This window comes from Balearica regulorum, chromosome 26 (assembly GCF_011004875.1).
Source record: "Balearica regulorum gibbericeps isolate bBalReg1 chromosome 26, bBalReg1.pri, whole genome shotgun sequence".
NCBI classification, from domain to species: domain Eukaryota; kingdom Metazoa; phylum Chordata; class Aves; order Gruiformes; family Gruidae; genus Balearica; species Balearica regulorum.
In genome coordinates, this window is record NC_046209.1 from 533,444 (window position 1) to 557,644 (window position 24,201).

At 66.9% G+C, this 24,201-nt stretch overlaps 1 protein-coding gene across 2 annotated transcripts; it reads left to right on the forward strand.

Annotated features, from left to right (window-relative positions):
* Positions 1-383: 383 nt before the first annotated feature.
* On the forward strand, positions 384-23,473 carry ARID3A (AT-rich interaction domain 3A). Of its 2 annotated transcripts, XM_075776520.1 has the most exons (9): positions 384-492; positions 3,274-4,249; positions 4,941-5,262; positions 19,919-19,991; positions 21,060-21,243; positions 21,477-21,724; positions 22,056-22,352; positions 22,440-22,529; positions 22,722-23,473. In XM_075776520.1, exons 2-9 carry the CDS (start codon positions 3,837-3,839, stop codon positions 22,952-22,954), a joined length of 1,860 nt encoding a protein of 619 aa, XP_075632635.1. In that variant the 5' UTR covers positions 384-492; positions 3,274-3,836; the 3' UTR covers positions 22,955-23,473. The 2 variants fall into 2 exon arrangements, with proteins under 2 accessions (XP_075632635.1, XP_075632634.1); XM_075776519.1 differs by lacking the exon at positions 384-492 and having other exon boundaries at positions 3,693-4,249; positions 22,056-22,529; positions 22,722-23,073.
* The last annotated feature ends 728 nt before the right edge of the window (positions 23,474-24,201 follow it).

Here is a 24,201-nt window from a genome sequence, read left to right on the forward strand (position 1 = left end):
GTGCGTGTGAGCGAGTGCAGCGGGTGCGGGGAGCCCCTAGTACCGGAGCTCAGCGGCTGCCGGAGCCGTGGCCCCTCTACATTCCCCCCTCCGCGCTGCCTCCGCTGCCGCGGGGCTCTTAAAGGGGCCGCGCCCTGCACGGCAGCGCTTCCCCGCCCGGCCGCTAGGCGGCGCTGCGGCTGCGCTCCCACTCGGCTCTGCGGCCCCGCCGCGCGCGATATTTGCATGCGGCGGCGGCGGCGGGCCAATGGGGAGGCGGGGCGGTGCGCGGCGGGCGCGGCGGGCCAATGGAGGAGCGGGGCGGGGCAACGCGGGGCGGGACGGGCGCGGCGGGCCAATGGGAGGAAGGGGCGGGGTGGTGCCGGGCCCCACCGCCCGCCCGCGGGGAGAGCAGCAGCCGTGCGGGCACCGAGCGCACCCCGGCCCCGCCGCAGCCCGAGCCCCGGGCGGCCGCGGCTGCTATGCGGCTTCGCGGCGCACGGCCTCCACCGGGTAAGCGGGGACGCGCTGCCACACCGGCCCTGTGGCCGGTATCGGGACACCCACCCCCACCCCCCCCCTTCCCCTGCGGCCGGTACCGGGGGTCGGGGTCTCCCCCCGTGCTCGGGGGCTGGGAGGGACCGGGACCCGGTACTGGCCGCGCCCCGTTGGCCAGCTGGGACCCCCGTGGCCGTGTTGCTGGGCGGGAGCGTGGCACCCCCTCCCCCGCGGCCGGTTACCCGCCGCTTCCCCCGCGCGGGGCTGGGGCTCTTCCCCCCCCCCGCGGCCGCTCCCGGCCCGGCCGGCACGCCCCCGCGCCCGGCTCGGACCCCTTGTCCCCCGCGGGCGTTACCGGCCCGGCCGGTTAGAGCCCCCCGCGCCTCGCCCCGCCGCCCCCAACGGGGAGAACGGGCCGGTGCCGCCGCCGCCCTGTGCCTCCGGCTGGGGCAGCGCCGGGCCCGCGGCCTCCCGGGGGCTCCGGCCGGAGAAGGGGGCCGGGCTCCGTGCTGGGCTGGGTGGGAGCTGCTCGCCCAGCCCGGCCCCATCCCCCCGCGCCGGGGGTGGCCGTTCACCCCGGTCCGCGGTGCCGGGCCCCGCCGCCCCCATCCCCGGGTTCAGCCGGGGCCCGACGCTGGCCGAGGCGCAGCCGGTGCCACGTGCCGCCGTGGCTGGGCCCTTCCCCGGGGACGAGCCCCTCGCCCGCCCAGGGGGTTCCTCCCGCGGCCCCCCAGCCCTGTCTGTCCCCGGGGGACGGGCACCCCTTTTCCCTCCTCCTCTTCGCTCCAGTCTCTGCTGCCCTCGGAGCCCCCTCCCTCGGCGGTGGTGTGAGCCCAGCCGGGGGTCGGGGGGCACGCGTGGGGGTGTCCAGCCGTGGCCCGGCCTGGTGCTGGTGGCACAAAGGCTCCGTCCGTCACACCCCCGTCCGCCGCCACGTATTTTTAGCCCGGCGTAGCCGCTGTCGCTCTCGAGCACCTGCCCCGCGGGACACGGGTGTCGCCGTCGCCCGAAATCCCCTGCGCGCCGCCCGGCACCGCCCGCACGCCGGGGAGGCACCGAGCCCCCGCGGCCCGCAGGGACAAAGGGGCACAGCTCAAGGTCACCGCAGCCGCTGGGCCGGGGCCCCTCCGTGAAGGGACGGTTCCCTGGCTCTGGCTTCGCCGCTTTGGCTGCGCTTGGGCTTTGCTTCCCCGCAGGGACGTGGCAGCGTGGCCCCAGCACGGCGCAGGGTGCTTGAGGAGGCAGCTCCGCTCCCAGCTCTCAGCAGCACCGGTGCCGGCCCGAGTAATTCGGCGACTCGTGGCAAGGTAGAGCCACGGCGGAGTGGGGCCGGAGGAGCACGTGCCTGGGACGAGTCTCGCTGTGGTTTTGCTCGCGGCTCTTGCAGGCGCAGGGAGCGGAGTTCAGATGCGGCGCAGGACGGCTGCGTGGGGGGAGCGCGGCCACGGCCGGCGAGTGGCCGCTGCTCCGGGCAGCCCTGTGTGGGCAGCCCTGCCTGTGCAGGGAGGGGAGGGTCCCTGCCCCAACGCCTTCCCTCCACGCAGGCAAGATGGAGATGGCTGGGGTAGAGGAGGGGAAACTGAGGCACAGGCAGAGGCTCAAGTGGCTGACCAGCTCCTGCCGCCCCGGTGCTGGCTCCCCGCAGAGGGAGCAGCAGCAGCTGAGGTGCAGCCGGCAGCCCGGGGTCGCGGCAGTGGCAGCGTGTTCGTAGCACAGGGCTGTGAGCGGATGCGGCCGCAGCGAGGCGCGGGGGAAGCGGCTGTGACCCGGCCGCCCTATCGGCAGCAGCCTGTGCTCAGAACAGGTTCCCCTTTCCAGAATTCACGGGATCCTACCGTAGCTGCCGGCTGTCCTGTCCCTGCAGCAGTGGCTGCCGTGTCCCCGGGGAGCATCGCCAGCCAGCCCTGGCTCCGTCCCTGTGAGGGTCCCAGGGTCTGCGCGCTCCACCGGCAGAAACGGGGTGTTTGCCGGCCGAGTTGGTGCTTGGATGTGGCGCTACTGTGGCAGTGGCACGGCGAGTTCTGTCCCTGCCTTCGGCATGGTGAGATCGTGCTGAAGTTGTTGCTAGCGGAGCCCTGTCTGTCTGGGGGCCAGCTGGGGGTTGCACCACGGTGAGGGGGGCTTGGGGCCGGGGTGGTGGGGATTGTATTGGGGTCTGGCCATAATGTGCCAGTTTCTCCGGTGCTTGCTGGTGGGGCGAAGCAGAATTGAGCTGCTCGCAGCCCTGCGTCGCCCCACAGCCCCCCTGGGATGGGGAGAAGCACAGGGACTCTTGGGGGCAACCGGCAGAGCCTGTTTGCCAGGGTTTGAGGAGCGAGGCTCTGCCTGCCTGTCCCACGGGAGGCCGCCCCGGAGCCACAGGGACATGCAGGTCCCCCCCGTGCGCCAGAACCCTGCTGGGTGAGGGGCCCCCCCCACCGCACGGTGTGGACCCCGGTCCGGCGCTGGCTTGGCAGCTGCCTGCTCCTGCCATTATGAGGAGCCCGGTGCTCCCCTCACCCGTGTCAGCTGTCCCCGGGTGGGGACATGGCCTGTCCCCCCTGGGGGACCCGGCTCTCCCAGCACCCTCCCTGCGGGTCTGTTATCTGCGGGCGCTGGTATCCCGGTATCCGCTGCCTGCGGGGCCAGGCAGGGCTATCGGGTCCGGCAGGCCCCTTCCCCCTCCCGCAGCAGGGCCCGGCCTCCCTATCTCATTAGCTCGAGATTAATGAGGCTCCTGCGCTGTCTTTAACTCCTTCCTGCTCGCCAGCTCCCACCAGCAGCTCCGCTGACCCTCTCCTCTGCTTCTCCCGGCAGGTTTGCGCCGACACCTGCCAGAAGCCGAGCTGGCCAAGGAGTAGGGACGCCTGGCCCCAAGCAGGGGGACGCCGCGTTGACCCTGAGGCTGCCGCCCCCCGAAGGTGCCTGGACGGCGAGGGAGGGGGCGATGCACCCGGCTGCCGTCGCTGCCTGTTGAACCTGCGGAGGTTTTGGCGCCTGCCCGGGCGCGCTCACCAACGGCAGCAGCACCCTGATCCTGACGAGCGGCCCCGTGCCCGCACCTCCTGCCGGAGCCCTCAAGCGAAGGAGACGTCTGGGCAAGACTGAGGAGGGTCGGGGGGCACATCCTTCTGCCCTGACCCAGCGGCGGTTCCTGCCCTGACAGCCCAACAGCACTGCGGACCCTCCACTTCCCTCGCTCCCCCAGGCCCCGGCAGACCCCTCGCAGGGCTGCTCCCCCCAGCGCTCCCCAGCCTTGGCCTCCAGCCCCGCTGGAGCGCGGCAGCCTGCCAGGCGCTGCCCCCCGCGCCTCCCGGGCATTGCCCCCCGGGTGCATCGCCCCCCGTCCCCCCGGGGACCCACCGCCTGCCAGCAGAGCCATGAAGCTGCAGGCGGTGATGGAGAACCTGCAGCGGCAGCAGCGTGCGCGGCTGCAGCAGGCGCTGGAAGCACGGCAGCAGGAGCAGCAGCAGCGCTCCACGCCGTCCCCCGCCCAGCCCCCGCCAGCCCCGGGGCAGACCCCTGCCAGCACCCCGGCACGGGGCCGCAGCCAGGATCCGGCCCCAGCACCCTTGGAGGAAGGAGCGGAGCCCGAGAGCGCGCACATCCAGCGGGCGCAGATAGCTGCCCTGGCCGCCATGCGGGCAGCGGCCGCTGGCCTCAGCCACTCGTCCAGCCCGGGGCTGTCGGATGAGAGCCAGGCCTCTGAGGAGGAAGAGGAGGAGGAGCGCGGCGAGGAGGAGGAGGATGGCGGATACCAGCAGGAGATGGGCTCTGAGGAGGAGGAGGATCTGTGAGTATACCTAGCCCACAGCAGCAGCTCTTATGGGTTTGGGGAAGGGGCAGGGACGTGGTCTGGCCCCAGCAGGTTTTGGTGCAGCGGGTTGGGGACAGAAACTTCCCTTTGGGGCTGGGGGGGGTGGCGAAGGCTGCCAGGGGGATGCCTGATGCCTGCGCTGTGTCGAGAGGCCGGGTTCGTGCAGCTTGGGGCGGGGAGGCGGGTTAGCACCGTTGGGACATCCCAGAGCAGGAGTTGGCGAGGGCAGCAGCTTGGCTCGGCAGCCGTGATTCCTCGTGCTGGGCTGGCGTGGGGTGACATTTCATCTCTGCCTGGGGAGCCACGTGGGGCCATGACAGAGGATCCTGGTTTGGCTTTAAATTATGTAGGGCCTTCGTGGCCGCCTCCTCCCAGCCCGTATCCTCTCCAGGGCCAGGAACAGGCTGGGAGCCATCTGGCAGAGCCCCGCTCGCCACCGGAGCTGCCGTCTTGGGATGCCGGCGGCCAGCAGAGCCCCATGGGGCTGCCACCCACCGATGGGGGTGCACCGGGGCTTCGCCGGGTTCTCCGTGTGCCGGGCGAGTGGTCCCAGCCCTATGGCCGTGGGGTGCCCACGGGGCAGGCAGGCAGGGCAGAGGGATTGGCTTTGGGGACCCAGCCCCCTGCCCAGCATGAGACCAAATCTTTCCTCTGCCCCCTGCTCTAGGAAGGGCAAGTGGGATGAAGATGACTTTGAAGAGGACCTGGGCGAAGAGGAGGAGGAAGAGGAAGAAGAGGAGGAGGAAGAAGAGGAAGACTACGAGGAGGAAGAAGATATGGGAGAGGAAGGGCTCAGCTCAGCAGAGGCAGTGCGGGCGGGTGCGGGATCCTTGTTGCTTCGCAAGCCCCCGGCGCCCCAGCACTACCGGGGCGAGCCACAGCGGCTGCCGGGCGGGCAGGAGCGGCTCCCCTCTGGACTGGGCCACGCGCAGCCCCCGCCACCGGCACCTGACCACGGCGACTGGACCTACGAGGAGCAGTTCAAGCAAGTAAGTGCCCGCCGAGACGCGCGTGCCCATCCCCGTGCCCGTCCCTCCCCTGCTCGGCACTGCCGCGTGTCCCTGCGTCCTTGAGAGCTGCGGTGGGATGCCTCTGGCGGTGCCGCCTCCGGCAGCGTTCTTCTCTGATCAAGCTGCTATGGTTGCCGTTCAAAAAGCGTGGGATTTCTCTGTGGTTTTAGTGCTTGGGCTCAGCCTCACCCCCTCCCTGGTCGGTGGCTCTAGTGGGATCCTGTGTCCCGGTTGGCACCGTGGCCTGGCCCCGGTGCAGGTGGGCGGTGTGATGGGGTTTGCCACAGGGATCTAGGAGGATTCTTGCTGAAAATGATGGAAAAAACCAGCACAAACTTGCAAATCTGAAGGGACTCTTGGTTTTCCTCTTCTCCACCCTCCCCAAGCTGTTTTTGGTGGGGACCTGGGTTGTTCCCCATCACCATCCCTGCAGAGGTGATGCTCGGTGGGACAGCTCCAGCTCCACAGATGTTTGGGGGCAGAACTGCCCCCCTGCCGCTGCCAAAATGCCATTGACGAGTGAAACCGGGGTGAAAGCACCCCGGCTGCCCCTTCCACCACCTTCCCTGCACCGGCTGAGCTGGGCTGGCAGAAGGCAGGCACGTTCTCGCTCGCTCCTGGCACTGGAGCTTGCTGTGCCCCGCTCTCAGCTAATAGAAGGAAATGTGCTGTAAGCTGGGGCTCCCCGGGGGCTGCTCGGTGCCTTTGATGTGCGTGTTTAAATACATCTGAGTTTAGAGCTGGGGGAAGGGACGGGAGCCAACGGCAGCAGATGGGACCCAGATGGAGTGGCTGGGACACGGTGGCCTTTCGGGAGGGATGCGACGGCCCCTGCCCCTTCCCCAAAGGGTAAAGAGGCTGCCGGGATTTGCCGGCACATCTGGATGCAGGCAGCCTCACCGTGGGGCTGGCGGAGGAAGCACAAGCAAGTGTGGGGAGTGTGCGGCCACCCTCCCCGGCACGCTTCTGCCCAGCTGCGGGGAAGGAGGGATGCTTCTGCCCCGTGCGTTCTTTGTGCCGCTGCACCCACGCCGCCTCTTCTTCTTGTGGTTTCTCTCTTTTGTGCTTCCTGCCATCAGGGGAGCGAGAGGCCGGGGACGTGATCTTGTATCTGTGAAAAGGCTTTTTCTGTACCGCAGCCGTGATCTTCCTGTTTGTCACCACATTGGTGCTGTACTGGACCCATGCACTGGCTCCCGGGGGCTGGCAATCACTCCCAGCCCTCGGGATCCAATGGGAAAATCTGGGGCAGGGTGGCTGGCCGTGTGTGCAGGACCCATGCCACACTGGTCCGTAGATGTGCTGTAGTCTCCACCGACTCCCTCGCTGCGCCCGAGTCCCAAGGCATCCTCTGCCCCCTCCCCGTCTCTTCCCCCTAAGCGAAAGGGACTGAGCTGCCCCTCTTTCCTGCTTTTGCTTCCTGGGGTCGGCTGGGAGAGCCCGGCATGGCAGTTGATTGTGGAACCAGCCGGAGGGGGGGAGAAAAGCCGCTGCAGCCGCCGTGCCGTGGGCGGAGGAGAGGAGGCGAAGTGCGCGGCCGGGAGAGGCTTTCCCCGGCTCGTCAGCCCGCCAGCGCGACGGCACTTGGATCGCGGCCGCTGGACCCGGGCCAGAGGGTTGCTCGGCGCAGCGCGGCACCGGCTGGGAGCTCCTCCTGGCCGCCCTCCAGCGCGTGCCGCCGAGCGCCCCAGCTCCAGCCCAGCTGGCGCAGCCGGGCCGGTGCGGCCTGGGAAGGAGCAGCAGGAATGTAAACAGCGAATGCTGGCGTGGGGCGACCGCCGCGGCACCGGAGCTGCTTGGCAGGGGATGCTTTGCCGCTTCCCTGCTCCTGCCGCTGCTGCCCCTTTACCAGGGGAGAGGCGTGTTAGAGGAAACCCCGGCAGCACCGGGGTGCTGGTGTACTGTGGCCAGGTCCCCCTATGTGGGAGAGCCAGTGGGGACGTGGTGCCGCGAGCGTGGCTGTGCTGGTGCTGGGCCTGCCCGCTGCAGTGGGGAAACGCTGCTCGAGGAAGGGGCTATTTCGGGTTTCCTCTTTTTTTTTTTTTTTTTTTTTTTTTGCAAATGAGCTCTTCTCCGCTCGGCACTGGGAGCACCTCTGCTCTCCCACAAGCTTGCGGGGAGCGTGCAGTCTCCTGCACACGTCAGCTGACTGAGCCCCCCGGCACCTCTGGGGGCTGAGCTGTGACGGTGTGGACTCAGTTTGGGGGGAGGTGGGTGACTAGTTTCTTTCCCCCTGTCTCCGAAGCAGGCTGTGCCCCCCAGGCAGTGCAGGGTTGGTGGTCTGGCTCCGGCCCCTGACACCTCCAGGGCTCTTCGGGTCTCGGTGTGGTTCACTTCAGCTCGGGGAGTGCTGGTACATGGCCCAACCCAGCACTGGACCCCTGGCCTGCCTCTCTCTGGTCGAGGACACGGTCCTGGCCCAGCACTGCCGCCGTCCCAGTCCCTGTGCCCGTCTCTGCACCAAAGCTCTGGGTGCCCCGTGCCTGCCGGGGCTGTCCCCATCCTCTGCCGTGGGGTTTTACTGACCCGTCTGGGACAGATTCCTGCAAACCGAGGCTTGACCGGGTTGAACAGCGGGGAGCTGGGGGGAGGAGGAGGAGGAGGAGGGGGCCCAATTCGGGGGGAGGAAGGGGAGGGCAGGAGGAAGAGTTATGGAGGTTAGGGAGCTGGCGTGTGGCACCTCCCCGTCCCCAGGGATGGCTACCGCGCAGGCAGAGGTCAGCTCGGAGGCTGACCCGGGGTGCTGCCTGCGCGGGCAGCAGAACAAAGGAGGCCCTGGTGTGGCGGGGGGTCCAGGGGCAGCGGCTACTGAGGCCAGGATCGCTCCTCAGGGGGTGAAAGGAGCATTTTTGGGGTGGGAGGAGGCTCCCTGTGGGGAATGGCTGTCGTGTTGTCCTCCCATGCCGGCCACAGCGAGGGCAGGCTCACTTTCGTTTTGATCTTGCGCCTGTTGTAGCCCTGCCGCCGGCGGCACGGGGGCGGAGGGGTCCGGTGAGATGTCAGCACGTTCCCCTGTGCCACCGCCATGCTGGGCTGCACTGCTGGACTGGGGCCACGTTCACTCCTGTTTGGGTTTGGGATTGTCTCTACCCTCACCCCAAAAGGCACGGCGGGTTCCCGGGGTGGTGCCGGTGTGTCCGGGCTGCCAGCCTGGAGCTGGGCTTGGCTGTGGAGGTCCCAGCTGGCCATGGGGGGCTGAGGGTGAGCCCTGGCACCCACCCCCCAGGGCACTGTGGCCAGGCACTGGGTTCACTGGGGCTCACACTGAGGGTGTTTGCCATCGTGCCACCACGCCGGAGGGCGATGCTCGTGGGGGAAGCCGGGCTTTGACGAGCCACCAAAGCACGAGCAGCTCAGCCAACCCCTGCCAAAAATCCGGTGCTGCTGCGTGCCGCCGCAAACTGCTGCGTAATGCCTGTGAGCTGCTGCTGTCGGCGTAGGGCTGCTGGGGAAAAACCTGCTTTGATGTCCACGCCCCAGCCCCGGCAAGTGAGTGGGGGGGGGGCTCTGGTGCTGCCCTGCAGAGAACCCCCCTCCTGACCTCTCTGTTTCGGTACTGCTATTACTGTGCCCTACTAATACCGGGAACGTGAGCCCCGGGCACGTCGGCAGCCCACGGGGCCGGAGTTTCCTGCCTCTGCCCCTTTTGGAGTTTCCTGTGCTGCCTGCGCCAGGCAGCGGCTGCCTGCGCTCCCCCCGGTGCGTGCACCCCAGTACCCCAGCACCGTGTACCATGGGAGGGCAGCTGGGGCAGCCGGTGGCATGGGGGGGGCTGAGTCCTGCTGCTCCATCTGGCCACAGCAGCCGCCGGGCTCCCTCTGGGGTGCCCCATTTGTTTGGGGTGCCACAGGCTGATGTTTGACCCCCCGTCTCTGTTCGTGTTCGCAGGAAGTATCGGAGGCTTTAAGAAGCTGACGTGGTGTGGGGGGGAGGCTGCCCGGCAGTAGGGTCCTGGTGGGGTGTTGGTGGTGCTTTGAGAGGGCAGGAGGTTTCTTAAGCTGTCCCAAATGTGGACATCTGAACCACGCTGGTGGCACGTGGGGGGCAAAAACCTCAGCCCTTATCTTGTGCTGAGCAGCACTCCCCCAAGATACGGCGTTTCAAAGTGCAACGGTTGGGGAGAAAGAAAGAAAAAAAAAAAAAAAAAACCAAACCGAAAGCAACTCCGTGACCTCGGTGGGCGGTGCGCTGGGCTCGGCAGGGGCGAAAGCGGACCCCCAGCCCTACCCGCTCTCAGGCGTGGGGACCAGCCGGGGCTGCGCACGTGGCAGGGCCACGGCGGCTCCCGGGAAGGTGAAGCCGGGATTTTCCTGGGGAAAGGTGGGAGGGTCTGGAGGGGCTGAGGAAAAGGCCGCTTTTCCTCTGAAGCCCTGGGGCCTGGAGCTCTGTGCAGAAACTCTGGGCTGGGGTTAAGGCGTGGGGGATCCCCTCTGCCCTCGCTGGCAGCAGAGCCCCTGGCACGAGGCCCTGAACCCCCTTCTCCCGTGGATTATTTTTATTTAAAAAGCCCGAAGCCGGCCGGGGAGCAGGGCCGGGAGCGGGGGCCCTGTGGCCTCTTAATGAGAGTGGGAGGGTCCGTTTACTTTCTTTAAAATATTGATTAGAGCTTTATTGCATTAGCCAGCCGAGCGGATGAGCTGCCCCCGGGGAGGGCAAGGGGGCCCCTGCACGGGGAAAGGGGTACCCAGGTGTCGTCACCGGCCAGGGGCCACCATCCCCCCGCCCCAAAGGCGGATTTGCTCTGGCCAGTGCCGCGGCATGGCGGGGGCACAGATAAAGGGCAGCACCCTGGGGCCCCCGGCCGGGTGCTTCTGCACCAGGAGGAGGCGATTGCAGCGCCTGGCCGGGCCAGTGGCAGATAACGAGGGCGAGGAGGGGACCGGAGCGGGACGGGGTGCAGGGGGCAGCCGTTCAGTTGCAGGTGGCCCCTTCCCAGGAAAAGGGCCACATCCTCCCCAAGACCCCGGCACAGCCATCACCCGTCTTGCCCTGTGCCATCGTCCAGCTCGCTGAAGGGTGTTCGTGGCCAGGGATCCAGCCTGGTAATCGGCTCACAGCGTTCAGGGAGCCTTCCCGGAGCCGTAATCCTGCCGGATCCCCGGCCGGGGGTCAGGGACTTCTTGGTGAGAGCAGCTTAGCGCCGAGTGCCTCCCCCAGCCTGACGCCTGGGTGCCCATGCAGCCAGTTCAGCCCATGGGCGCCGGCCCCGGTGTCCGGGCACTGCGTGAAGCCATTTCTCCCGATGAGACCTGGGATAATTAACAAGGTGGGGGATAGGGGACACACCTCTCCTGCCCCAGGTGCCTGGCCAGCACCTTTTCCTGACTGATTTTGTGTACTCCTGGGTGGGCTGTCCCCCTGGCATTCCCCGGCTCCCCTGGGCATTGCTGCTGGCGTCCCCCTGAGAGCCCCGGTGTCCCCCCTGAGAGCCCTGGCCCCCTGGGCTGGCTCAAGGGCTGCAGAGGAGGCAGCCGCCTCCCAGCTCCAGCACAGCTGAACTAACAGGAGTGAGGGTTTATTTAAAAGAAGGGAAAAAAAAAAAAGAGCAGAGATGAGAGCAAGTCCTTTGTCAGCAAAGCAAACAGCCGCCCAGCAGCAGAGCAGTTGGGCAAGGGCGCAGCATTGCTCCATTGCCCTATTTCTGGCCCAAACCGCAGGAGAAATGGCAGCCTGTCCTGGGGCCCGGCCGGACGTGCCGCAATCGACGGTTTGGGGATGGGGGGGAGCTCCCCGCTCTCCCCCAGCACGTCCCTGACAGCGCACCTGCCTGCGCTGCCCGCTCTGCCTGTGTGGCCGCTCACCAGGCTCTGAGCCTGCCAGGGCAGCTGGATCGGGGGCTCAGGGTGCAGCTCCCAGCTCGGCTCCTGGCCTGCTCCCTGACCCCTCCAATCGGTCACTTAATCTGCCTGTGCCTGGGTCCCTGCTCCGGACGGAGCTGGCGATAATCCACCCTGCGCAGGGACTGCTCGGGGCTGGGGCTCTCCTCCCCGGGCAGGGGCAGGCACACTGGTCCCTGTCCCCACACGTACCTTGGGAAGGGGTGGCCCTGTCACTGGTGTTGGTGGGCCTTTGGGAAAGGGCTTCCCTGCCCCCCTGCAGCAGCCGGCTTGAGGGTCTTGTCCCGGTGCAGATGGCAGCCAGGAGTGCCCATGCAGACGCCGGCTCTAAATCCCTTCGGCAAAGGGCTTAGCATCCTGCCTCAGTTTCCCCACCGGCCCGAGCACCCTCTGCCCATGGCTGCTGTGGAGACCCCAGCTCAGGCAGCAGCGCCTGCTTTCGGGGACTCAAACACCTGCGATGTGCCGCCACGTGCTGCTGCCTGCTCCGGCGCCGCGGTGGGACAGGGTCAGGCAGCTGCTTTGCCAGAGTTGGCATCACTCTGGTGCTGCATCAATGCTGTGGCAGTGCCCCCCGCCACCCCCCTCCCCTCTGTGGGTCACCAGCAGCACAAGGAAGCAGCAAGGTTTCGGCGCTGCCGGAGCAGCTCTGTGGTGATGGTTCCCAGGGCTGACGGCCTGCAGCTGGCTGCTTGTCAAAACCATCTGTGGCTGCTGGACCTCTTCCAGCTCCCACAGGCAGGGCCAGGGCATGCGGGGGGGGCAGGACCCCCCCCCCCCCCCCCCAAGACCCCCACCGCGGCGGGGACCGCTGGCGGGCACAGTGGAGCAGCCGTCCCGCGGGCGGACGGAGGTGCGGGACCTCGCATTTCAGGAACAGATTTGCAATTAGACAAATCCCCGGCCGGGCGGTGGAAGCCCCGGGTGACTCATCTGCTCTGGCTTAGAGCGATCTCCTTTCTAAGGCGATCATTTACATATGGTGGAATTTAAACGCCGGCTCCGCTTGCCTGCAAGGGCCGACGAAGCTGCTACTCCTGCCTATGCAGCTGCCCCCACACCCGCATCCTCGCCGGAGGGGGGTCTCGACCTGCCGGCCCTGTTGGGTGTCACCCCGGGGAGGTCTGGGGGCACACAAGGAGGGACAGCCCAAGGCGGGGGCTCGCCGGGTACCCCAAGGGTTTTGCACCACTTTTCCATTGGGAAAAGCTTTGCTGCTCTGGCCGTGGTTTCCTCAGGTCCGTGCCGCGTGGTTCCGGCTCAGCCGCTCACCTGGGGTCTGCCCAGCCGGCAGCGGGGAGCTGCACCAGCGGCGTGCGACCAGGCCCTGGGTGTTGCTCCCTGGGACGAGCTTTCTCAACACTGCCTGACTCCACTGAATTAATATTTGCACAAGGTCTGGTGTGATAGCGAGCCTGTGTCAAGGGCATGCACCGGCACGCACGCGGCAAGGGCTGGGAGAGCCACCGCTGCCGGGCTGACTCCTGTCCACCTGTCCTGGCTGGCAGCCCTTGGCTTGGTGGGGGGCAGCAGCTCCCCCGTCCCCCCGCTGCTCGGCAGTGACCTCTCGGCAGCCTGTGCCACACGTCAACGTTCAGACACTGAACCAGTTTTTATTTTAGCCGGAGCCCGGCAAGCTGCCGCCCGGCAGGTCCCTCTGAAACCATCGTTGGAAATGCAGTTGCAGCAAGATTCGCTTCCTCCTCTGCAGGAAGGGGAAAAACAGCCACAGCACGGCCGTCATGGGAGCCAGCGTCAGCCTGGGCCCGGCAGTACACTGCACCAGGACGGCTCCAGTGCGTGGCTGTGGATCCATGCGAAGCGTCCCGGCGGCTGCTAGCTGGCCGGGCAGGAGCAGCCCCGTGGCGTGGCAGGGAGGGTGGCTGACGGCACGCGGACAATGGCGGGTCAGGGAGGTTAAACGGCGACTAATTCACCCATTCAATGTCCCCCTCCGTGGCACAGTGACACCCGCCATGTCATCGCTGACACCAGCCCGTGTCCCCCCGGGTGGCCCGTACAGCTGCTCCTGCCAGCCTAGCTGGGGAGGCAGTAGGGCCAGGCACGGGGGCCATACAGGACCCCCATCCTGCCAGGGAGCTCGGTTTGGGACAGGATGCTGCCTTTGATGCCGTGGGCTCCTGCTCATCCCTATCCCCTGCCCCGCGTCCGGCGGGGTGGCTCCCGTGGGACCATGGCCAGGATGCAGTTACGGCATCACTCGGGGGGTTTGCAGGTGCTGGCAGAAGCCCAGGTGGTCTTGGGACCCCCAGCCCTTGGAGGCGATGGTTGGGGATGGGGAGCGGGCTTGTCCCTGTGCCGGAGCACCAATGGATCTGCCACCTGCCGAGTCCCGCAGCCCCCAGCCTGAGGAGGGGGCACTGGCAAGGAGAGGCACCTGCAGTGTTGTGGCCCGGGCGGTGCCAATGCGTGGAGGGGACAATGCTGGGAACCGGCAGGAACAATAATGCCGACGGGAAGCGTGGCGACGAGGGCCCTGTGCTCCCCAGCCCCCTCCCTGGCTGCCCCTGCAGAAGCGGCCCCCTGCCCCAGGCGGCCCCGGCCGTGCGCAGGCGGCAGGAATCCCGCCGGGCCGGTCAGTGGACTCGGCCGCCGGCGGCAGGAGCCGGCCACGTCCCGTCCCGTCCTGCGCAGGTGAGCCTCCCAGCAGCACTGGCCCTTTCCCAGCCTCAGAGCGGGGCGGGGGGGGCCACCCCTGGGGATTTTGGGGAGGGGCCACACGCCCCCCGCCCCCCGGGCGCCCCTTTCCGAGGAAGGGCTGTGCTTTGGGGGGGGCTCACTGGGGATTAGGGATGGGGATGGTGAGAGGTGACCCGTCCCTAAGCTGAGCGCTTTATCTGCGGCGGGATCTGTGCCGGGGCTGGCCTCTCCCTTTGCCCTTCGCTGTGAGGGATCGGCCCCAGCAAACCCAGTACCCCCACGCCCCGTGAAGGCTCTGCCTGGGACGGGGGCTGTGCGTCCTCGGGCACCCCCAGCCCTGACTCAGCCACCATCTTACAGGAAACCACCGCACCGGCATCACCCGAAACACTTCATTTCGGGGCTCGTTGCCAGCCCTTCACTCTAGTTTTTACAAATTACTTTCTTTTTCTGGTAAGTGCTCCCTCCGGCCCCGACCGTGGGTCCTGGCGTGCGATCGGCGTGGGGCGGGTGCCCCGGTGGTGCTTCGGCGGGCCGGGGGCCGGGGGCCTGCGTGCAACGACCGGGAGCAGGACAGGAAACACCGCCTGCGTGTTTATTCTTCGTTAAATAACTCGTTAGCGTGTGCGATCTCTCCCCCCCGCGTCGCCCCTTGGCTGTCAGCGGGACAAAGGGACACATCCCGGGGGCCACTCGGAGGAAGGAAGGAAGAAAAGAAAGAGAGAGAGAAGGAGCCCCCCCCGCCGCCCCGTCACGCTGCCCAGGCTGGAATCAGTCGGATGTTTGCCCTGCTACCTGCCGCAGGCGCCTCACCGGGGTGGGCTCTCCCCTGCGGCTGCCTTTGTTGTATTTTTTCCCTAAATACAGAAATTCAGGCCTTTGCAGCCCCTGTGAGGTGGTCGGCCCCGCTGGAGGGGTCACCAGCCCCCCCATACCGGCTGCTGTGGCCCTTGGGGGTCTGCGTCCCCCCCCCCCGGCTCACGGCGTGCACGTCCCAAACCGGTTTCGAAGAGAAAGGAGGAAAGCCGAGAGTGTTGAGACTTCCTGGTGATGGAAAAAAACCTAGAAAATTATTCCCCAAGGCTTGAAAACCCGGAACCAAGCTGGGGCGGGGGGGGGGAGATGTTTTTAACTCGGACACGGGACACTGGCTCCTGTGCAGACCCAGCCCCGCACGCCCCTGCTCTCTGGTCGGGGGGGTCTCTGTGACTCCTGGGGGGGCGGGCAGGGGGGCTCCTGCCAATGGGGAGACTTGCCTGGCTCCGGCGTGAGCCCCGGCATTCCTGGGTTGCGCTCGGAGCCTCTTTAAATGGCGCTTCCCCTCCCTGCTGTAATCGTGCTCCTGGCCCGCAGCTCGGGGGGCCGTTAGCAGGGGAGCGGTGGGCTGCTGGGGAGGGGGCTGTTATCTCAGTCCCTCCCGGCGGACCCCGGCGCGCACCGCTCCCGTGCCGAGGGCTCTCTCCTACATTCCTGGCATTGCCGAGGGGCCGCCTCCCCGCCAGCCCTTTGAAAGCCAACGGGTTGGGATTTTCCCATAATCTGGTTTGAAACGTTAATCTGGTCATCCACACCAAACGCCGGGCCGGCATCCTGCCGGGGTGCTGGGGTGCGAGGTCAGTGCCACCCGCCCACCGCCTTCCTAATTCCTCCTCCACTTAATTATATATCTGCTGGCAACGGCCATCTGGCACCTCGTCCTCAGCCGGCCGCAAGGACGGAGGGCTGGAGCTGATGGGGGCTGCGTCGGCGGTGAGGTGTGTCGGGCACCGCGGCGCGGAGCCAGCCGTGCCGGTGGCACCGGGTGTTTGCCCTGTGCCGTGTGAACGCTGGGAGCACCGGGTGCACGGGGCCGGACCCCCCAGCCCGGGGGGCTCTTGGGGAGGTGGGGGACGTCTCCTACCCCCCCGGCAGGGCTGGGGTCAGCTGTGCCGCAGCATCCCGTGGCACCGCGCTCTCGCTATGGGGACCCGTCAGTGGGGCAGCGTGGCCAGGCGGCCTCCCCACGGTAAGAGGATATTCTTGAGGCAGCTGCGTTACAGATTAAGTCGTTTCCACCTCCCTGTGGCCTCCCTAATTACGAAATGTAAATCTATTGAGTCAGCTGCGACAGGGTGGCTTCTCCCCACAGCTCGCTGCCTGGCGGCCGGCATTACCTTTGCACCAAGCCTCGCCACCTCCACCCGCGCTTCCCTGACGAGGAACCGTGCTTTGTGCCGAGCAGAAGCCGTGCTCGAGCGTGGCAGGCAGGACATCAGCATCAGCACCAGCTGGGGATCGGCACCTGCTGATTTCGGTCCGGTGGTGCCAGTGGCAGCCGATCTGTGCTGAACCCGGCTGCATGCTCAGTTTCGCACGCTGCTGAAACAAGAACATGTTTCTGTTCCTCAATTTTTATTTTGAGACCCAATATCTAAGCTTTCCTATGATGCCTGCACTGCCTTTCGGTGGTTGCGGGGTGCATGGCTCCTCTGCCACGTCCTCGCCAGCGTGGGAGTGCCACAGGCTGCCAGAGAGGCGTCCCGGCAAACGGGGGATGCTGTCAATGCAAGGAAATCCTGCGAGGGACTGCTGGAAGTCGCTCGTCTCTGCCCCCTTCCACATCTCTGCCTGTGCCTGGGGGGCGAGGGGGGATGGAGGCAGCTCGGCAGATGCCCCTCGGTCACACGGCACGGCCACGGTGCAGGCAGGGCACGTTCCGGCCACAGCCGGGCACGTCCTCGCCTCGTGGTGCTGCTGGCCAAGCTCCCTGGGAAGCTGCCCTCCTGCCAGGTGTTCTGCTGCCATGGACGAGGGTCCGGGGAGTTCCTGGGGATGCAGCCAGGGAAGCACCTAGCACGGGGGAGCCCTGGCCTGGCCAAGCCCCTCTCCCCATTCTGGTGCAGCGGTGACCGGCACGCTGCAGCTGAGCACGGCGGAGCTGTCGAAATCTCACCGGTAACCACAAGCGGTAGCTTGCAAAATGTCCTTTGCCCGGCAGCCGCGGCTGGGTGTGCCGGCAGGGCCTCGAGGGTGCTGGGCAGGAACGGGGCTCCCTCTGCTCACTGGCCTTAGTGATCCCCACGGCTTCGTCCCGGTTGGGATGGGGGAGAGCGGCTGTGGCTGGCAGAGTTCGGCATGGGACCACCGAGGGTGGCGGGCGGTCTGGGGCGCATGGAAGGACGGCACACAGGGCAGCCGCCTGCCTGCTGCCACTAATCCCTGCGGCCTGGCCGACGCATGCTTTCCTCAGCTGACGGTTAATTTTCTTTCATCCTCTTAAATGTGTCCGTTCCCCTCGGGACTGAGCCCGGGGGGGCCCACGGCCGGGGGCAGCGGGGCCGTAAATGAACCAGCACGTTTGTCCCTCCCGAAACGCAGCCGTAGCTCCCACCCACAGCCGTGCGAGAGCGGCTTTATTTAAGAGCTGGCTTTATAAAAATTGAATGAACCGATGTTTTCATAAACAGCTAATCGATTTTTAGAGCTCTGCAGGTTAATAGGTTGCTCGTGACCCCCTCGTGCTGTGCCAGGTGCTGTGCCGGGATGGCTCCACGTTCGGTGCTGGCTGGTTGTACCCACCATTTGCCGCCATCTGGGACCCCGGGCCCCAGGGACGGCACGGCATGGGGGCCAAAGCCAATGTCGCTGCCGGCTCTGCCCCGGGGACGGGTGAAAGCCTGCCAGCGCTGGGGGCATGGCGCCGTGCTGCCAGCACTTCTGGGTTTTCACATTTCCCTTCCTCCCGAACGGGAGGGCGATGGTCTTCCAGCCCCTGCTCCCCTCCACTGCGCCACGGCACTTCTCCCTCCCCGGGTTTGTATTTAATCCCCCGGCTGGGCTGAGCGTGGCCCGGCTGCCCGGCACACCGCCTGCCGCTCCTGTGTCTGGACTGTGGGAGCTGCAGCAGCGGTGGTGCCGCGCCGTGGGCTGGGGGTCCCCACAGGGCCTGGGCGCGGCGTCTCTGCCGCAGTCCCGGTACCGGGAGGCTGTACCCGCTGCCCCAGCTCCTGCCGTGCGGGGTTAACGGGGCTCAGGGTGAACCGTGGGGGGCAGCGGGGATGCCGTGGGTGGTGGAGCTGCAGGCGGGGGGGCTCAGCACCCCGCAGGATAGCGCCACGGCGCCGGGGAAGCCCTTTCTCCCCGTGCGGCTTTCAGAGCCGCTCGAGGAAATGGGGGAGGCTGGATTGGCGCCCGCCCAACATCCCTCGGCTGATCGGGAGCAGCCTGTGTGGCTCAGCCCCACAAACCGCAGCGGTGCCTGCTGTGCCATGGCTCGGCCTTGCCCTGCTGGAGGGCACCAATCGCTCCCCCCATGCCGTGGTCCCTCTGGGCTGCCCCTACACACCAGACCCCTTGCTGGGGAGCTGGGGAGGGAGAGGGGCTTTGAGAGCTCTGGCTGGTGGGGACGGTGGCTCCTGCCCCTTCCCTGGGGGTTTGCGGGGGGCCAGGCGAGCTGGGCAAGGTTTCCAAGGGAACTGGGGGTTTATGGCTTCCCTGCACTGCCCTGCCCCTCTTATCAGCGCGGCCCCATTGATCCCTTTGATCGGTGCCGGCAGGCGAGTAGTTCAGCCCCGCAGGATCCGGATCCTCCCTGGGAGGTGGCAGGAGGAGGGGGCTTGTACCCCTCGCTCACAGCCAGGGCAACGGCTGCCTGCGGGTGCCGGTGCCGCCAGGGTGCCGTGCCGGGCATGCCCGCGGGATGAGCGGGCGTATCGGTGACCCGGTTAACGTGCTGATCTGCCGTCGTGCGGTTGGCGGCCCGGTGGTGCATGCCTGGTGAGTTACGTGGTAATATTTATAGCCCCGGCCCGGCCGCCGTGGCTCCGCTGGCAGTTGTTCAAAGTTGTCATTGAGAAAAGCGAGAGCCGCTCAGCGCCAAGGGGCTGGGGGCGGCTGGTTGGGGCGAGGGCTGAAGCATCCATCCCCGTGGCGTCTGGGCTGCGCCTGCCCCGTGCAGCCTGTGCTCTGACACCCCTCCTGGGGGGAAAGATTATCCGCCAGCCACCACCTCCGGGCAGAAACCGTGCTGGGCTTCGGCTGCCAGCACCGGGAGAGGCAGAGCCGGCGTGGCGTGCCTGCCTGCGTCCTGGGGCGCTCAGGCCAGCAGATCCTGCTGCCATAAATCAGGCAGGAATGTGCCGGGCTGCTGTGCTCGGGGTGGGGTCCCAACAAAAGCTGCCCCAGCAGAGCCGGGTGCTCGAGGCGCGGCTGTGCCAGAAGCCTTGCCCGTGTCTGCCTGCCCTGGCTCAGAAAGACGTGTCCTGGCTGCGTAGCGTGGTGCGGCGTGGTGCGGTTCGTCCTGCTGGGTTTGCTCCGGCAGCCGTGCCTTGAGCAGCGCAGTGGCCTGGGGCGGGGAGATGCTTTTGCAGGAGGAGAGGCTGCCAGGCCCCCGGTCAGCCCACGCACAGCGCCGGCCTCGCCGGGCAGAGGGGAGCAGGCTCTGCTGGGTGGCACGGCAGCCAGTGGTGTACCACAGCCAGGAGGGTGCCCTGTGCCGGGCTCCAGCTCCACACCCTCCTCGCCTCATCGCGGCCCTCATTTGCCAGGGCTGTACCCTCAGGGACCCCCTTTCGACACACCGCGGCAGGCACGAGCTTGCACCACAGCACACGAGCTTGTGCCGTGGCACAGGAGCTGGCACCATGGCGCACAAGCTCGCGCAGCGGCACACGAGCTCGCCGGCTCCTGGCGCTGGCTCCCTCTGGCGCTGCAGGTGTGGAGGATGGATAACACCAAAGCGTTGCTCCACTCTGTGCCACGCACACGGTGGATGCTAAAAATAACCAGGATTGGTGTTCCTGGGAGGAACCGGGGGCCGATCGCGGCGCTTGCGATGTGGGAGCCGCTCTGGCCTGCAGGCGAGGCGTGGGGCGGCGCTGTGATTTTGGCACCGGTGTTTTGGGGCCGGGCTCTGAGCGGGGCAGGCAGGGGATGGCACTGCCATCCCGGGGCTTCTGCCAGGGCATGGGCGCAGGTCAGCCCTGAGCCGCAGGGACCCTCAGGATGCCGTGGCCCCGTGCAGGGACCCCCCCGTGCTGAACAGCTCAGACCGGCAGGTACAAGCACCAGGGATGCTGCTTTGGGAGGGTCAGGGCTCTGTGGGCGGCAGGGGGCACAGGTAAGGGGTTTTTCTGAGCGTTTTTCTCCTCGCTGCGCAGCTGTACGAGCTGGATGGCGACCCCAGGAGGAAGGAGTTCCTGGACGACCTCTTCAGCTTCATGCAGAAGCGAGGTGAGCCCCCCCGTGCCCACCCCGCTCCCCCCCCCCCGTGCCCTCCTGGGGCCGGGAGCTCATTTCCTTGCCCCTCGTTACAACCCTGAGGTCACAGCTCTGGCCAGGCTGCTGGTTAATTTTTAACCTCTTTGCACAGCGGGGTCAAACCTGCTGGGCTGGATCCTGCACCCGGCGCCTGCGGCCCCCCCCTCGCCCGGCCCCGCTCCCTGCGCCCATCGCATCCGGGACCTGCGGCCCCTTCCCCGCGGGGTCCGGCCCCTCCTGGGCACGTGTCCCCTGGTTTTGCCTCCCCTCCGCTGTCCTTTCCCCGGGTTATTGCAGAAGGCAAAGCCCCTCGCTGCCGTCTCGCTCTGCCCCAGGCTGGCGGGAGGTGGGTGCTGGGGGGCCAGGGGGGTGGAAAGGGCTGAAAGTGAAGTGTTCGCCTGGTCTGAGGGTCTGGTTCCTGCGTGGAAAACAGCGCTGGAAATGCTGACGCATCACTGCCTTCAGCCTTTTGTCAGGCAGGCGCTGGGGGAAGCACGTGTGCGTGCGCGGGGGGGCCGGGGAGCCGCTGGCCCGGCGCTGCCGGAGCTGGCTGCGTCCCGCCGGCATCCTCCCCGAGCAGCCCCCGCGCCTGCCGGTGCCAGGGGGGCAGAGACCCCCGGGAGGGAGGAGGTGCTGCAGCCCCTTTCCTGTCACGGGAGGGATGACCCCCCCCATGCACGTGCAGCCCCCGGCTCAGTGGGACCCTCGTGACTGGGAAGCACCGCCGCCGTTATAAATAACTCCTGTTGCCGGGTGCCGCCGACCTCAGCCTGAGAAACCGTGTTCGGCCCCGTTTCGGGGGCTGTGGCTGAAAAACGCGAGTTTCTGTTTCCTTTGTGCGTGGGGCTGATGCTCGGGGAGGCGGCAGCGAGGTGGGGGGTCCCAAGGGGGAAAGGAGGAGATGGTGGAAGGGAAGGGAGGAGCAGTACCCCCCGGCCCCTGCGCCGCCTCGCAGGGGGTCTCGTCGGCTTCCCCCCTCTTTTGCCCCGGGGCTGAGAAAGCAGCAGCGCAGACCCGCTCTTTCCTCCCCCCGCTCCCCAGGGACCCCCGTCAACCGGATCCCCATCATGGCCAAGCAGGTGCTGGACCTGTACATGCTGTACACGCTGGTGACGGAGAAGGGCGGCCTGGTGGAGGTGATCAACAAGAAGCTGTGGCGGGAGATCACCAAGGGGCTGAACCTGCCCACCTCCATCACCAGCGCTGCCTTCACCCTGCGCACCCAGTGAGCGGCGGGGGCTCGGCATGGCGCGGTGGGCTGGGAAAGGGCGCAACTCCAGCAGAGTCGGTGCTGCCCGCGCTCTCTCTGACCTGTGCGGGATGCTGGGGGGGCCCCTGGTCTGGGGATGGTGGAGAGGGAAGGGGTGGCATGGATGCAGGGGGGCAGCACACGGGCTGGGGGTGCCCAGCCACCAGATCACCATCACCATCACCATCTCCATCCCTTTCCGCTGGCAGGTACATGAAGTACCTGTACCCCTACGAATGTGAGAAGCGAGGGCTGAGCAACCCCAACGAGCTGCAGGCGGCCATCGACAGCAACCGGCGGGAGGGCCGTCGGCAGGGCTTCGGCAGCTCCCTCTTCACCTACTCGCCTGGCGGCACCCATGGCCTCCTCTCCTCCCCCAAGCTGCCGGTGCCGGCGCTGGGGCTGGCCTCCGCCACCAATGGCGGGTCCATCGCTCCTGTCCAGAAGATCAAGAAAGGTAATGGCTGCTGCGGGGCCCGGGCCGTGGGCTGAGCCCCCTCTGGGCACCGGGGATGCAGCCCTGAAAGGGGCAGAGCTGGGTGCCACGGGCTGGGGGTCACGTTCCCGTCCCCTCCCCGGGCTCTGGGCACTGGGGCCTGTTTGAGGGACCCTGACTGCGGTCACCCAGCTCCAGCCTCGGAGGGGCAGGAGGTGCCGGGCAGCCCCTGGCACAGACACGAGGCGCAGAGGGGCTCCGAGATGTTGTGCCGGGCTGGGGACACACCAGGGTGGTGGCATCCATCTGTCCCTGCCCCCCGCGTCCCTGACCACCCGCTCTGCCCCTGCAGAGGAGGAGTCCCCCATCCCCATCTCCATGCCCAGCCGGCTCCCTGTCTCACTGGCTGGCCACCCCGTGGTGGCGGCCCAGGCAGCCGCGGTGCAGGTGGCGGCGGCCGCACAAGCTGTGGCGCTGGAGCAACTGCGGGAGAAGCTGGAGTCGGGGGAGCCCCCGGAGAAGAAGATGGCACTGGTGACAGACGAGCAGCAGCGGCTGATGCAGCGGGCGCTACAGCAGAACCTGTTGGCCATGACGGCCCAGCTGCCCATGAGCATCCGCATCAACAGCCAGGGCACCCGCTCGCCAGGTCAGTGCCAGCCCCGGCCCCCCGGCCCGGCAGAGCCGCCGCGGCCCCTGGTCCCAGCAGGGTCTGTAACCCGGGTCTCCCCCGCAGAGAACCGCCAGGACTCTGCCGCCGGCCTGAGCAGCAACGGCACCAACAGCATCAGCATGTCGGTTGAGATCAACGGTATCGTCTACACAGGTGAGGGGCTCCCGCTGGCAGGGGCCGGGGCTGCTCGACCTCCGCCATCCCCAGCAGCCCCCACCGGGCACCACCCGGCCTCACTCCTGCTGCTGTTCGCCCCATTTTTGGCTGCGGGCACGGTGCGTGCAGGCAGCCTGGCACAGCCGTGCCGCGCCCCCCCCCGGCTCAGCCCCCCTGCTCTCTCCCCAGGTGTGCTGTTCGCCCAGACGCCCGGCCCTTCCTCCTCCTCTTCCTCCTCCTCCTCCTCACTCCCCTCCTCTGCCTACACCAAAGGCAACGGCGGCAGCGGCAGCAGCCGGAGCAGCGGCGGCGGCGGTGGCGGCGGCAGCGCGGGGAGCGGCGGCGGTGGCAGCGTCCCCCCTGCGGCCCCGGCCAGCCTGGCCGTGCCCCCCAGCTCTACCTCCAACAATGCGTCGCCTTAACGCCCCCGGCCCCTTCCCCTCGCCCATGCTGGCAGCCCCTCGCCTGGCAGCGGCCGGGGGGGCCGGGGCCTCACCGGGGTCCGGCCGGGCTCTGCCCTTGTTCTCGTGTTGTTGGGATTTTCCTTTGCGAGGCAGAAAAGCTTTAGCCCGGGGGTTTTGCCGGAGCCGCCGGCTGTCCCGCTGCGCCGCGCCGGTCCGGGACCGTTTACCTCACTCACATCACACTTTGCACTGTACATTTATTATTATTATTATTATTATTATTTTTTAACTCGTGTTACCTCCAGACAGACGCACGGACGCCTGCCGACGCGAGCTTTAGTGAAACCCCCCGGCACTCTCTAAAGGAAAAAAAAAATTGGAAATCGGGAGATATTTTATTCATTTAGATCCTTTTCCCTCCCCCCCCCCTTTATTTTGAGAACTACACTCACTATATGGGATTTTAAGAGGTTGTTGTTTGATTGTTTTGTTGTAAATAGCTTCTATTTTATTCTCTAAAAAGAAAAGAGAAAAGAATCGAACTTTAACATGCAAATGATATATATTAGTGTTCATCAGGGAAACGGGAGCTTGGAAACCGTGTAACCTCCTTTCTCCTCTGATCGCTGTCGGTGGCCGGGTCCAGCTCTGCTCCTTCCCCTGGGACCCCCCCCAGGTGCCCCAGACCCCCCCCCCCCCATTCCCCCCGACACAGGCAGCCTTCCCCCCCCCCGCCCCTTCCCATAATACTACTGTGCAAAGCCAATTTGGGCATATTTTCCTCCAAAAATAAGCAGCTTGGTGAGAGCGGGAGCCGGGTGGTGTTTGGGGCGGGGGGGAAGCGATTCTAGAGGGGAACAGCATAAAATGTCCAATTTAGCAACAGGATGAGGATGCTCGGGGTGGGGTGGGGGGGGCTGCGGGATGCTCCGGAGGTCCTGAAGCACGTGGATCATCCCGCAGCCCCGAAGGTTTATTTTAAACATCGTTCTCTCTCCAGCCGGCCAGGTTTCGTAATTTTTATTTTTTTTTTGCATTTTTTTAGACTTTTTTTTTTTTGCGGCCCCCCCCCCCCCCCCGAAACGTTCTACCACATCTGCGTGAGACACAATCGCGACCCGATACCGAAACACACCCCCACCCCCCAAACTCGGTATCTCAATTCCTCAGGTTTCAACCTCGAGCACAGGGGGTATTTCCCCCCCCCCCCCCCCCGTCTTCCCCGGGTGCCTGGTGGGGGTCCCGTGCTGGTGGGACACCTCCCC

Bases quoted from the DNA above. Each gene is read 5' to 3' on its own strand.
- ARID3A (XM_075776519.1), top strand. From the start codon at position 3,837: ATGAAGCTGCAGGCGGTGATGGAGAACCTGCAGCGGCAGCAGCGTGCG. The intron at 19,992-21,059 runs GTGAGCCCCCCC...CCCGCTCCCCAG, and splicing joins CAGCTTCATGCAGAAGCGAG to GGACCCCCGTCAACCGGATC. The intron at 21,244-21,476 runs GTGAGCGGCGGG...TTCCGCTGGCAG, and splicing joins GCCTTCACCCTGCGCACCCA to GTACATGAAGTACCTGTACC.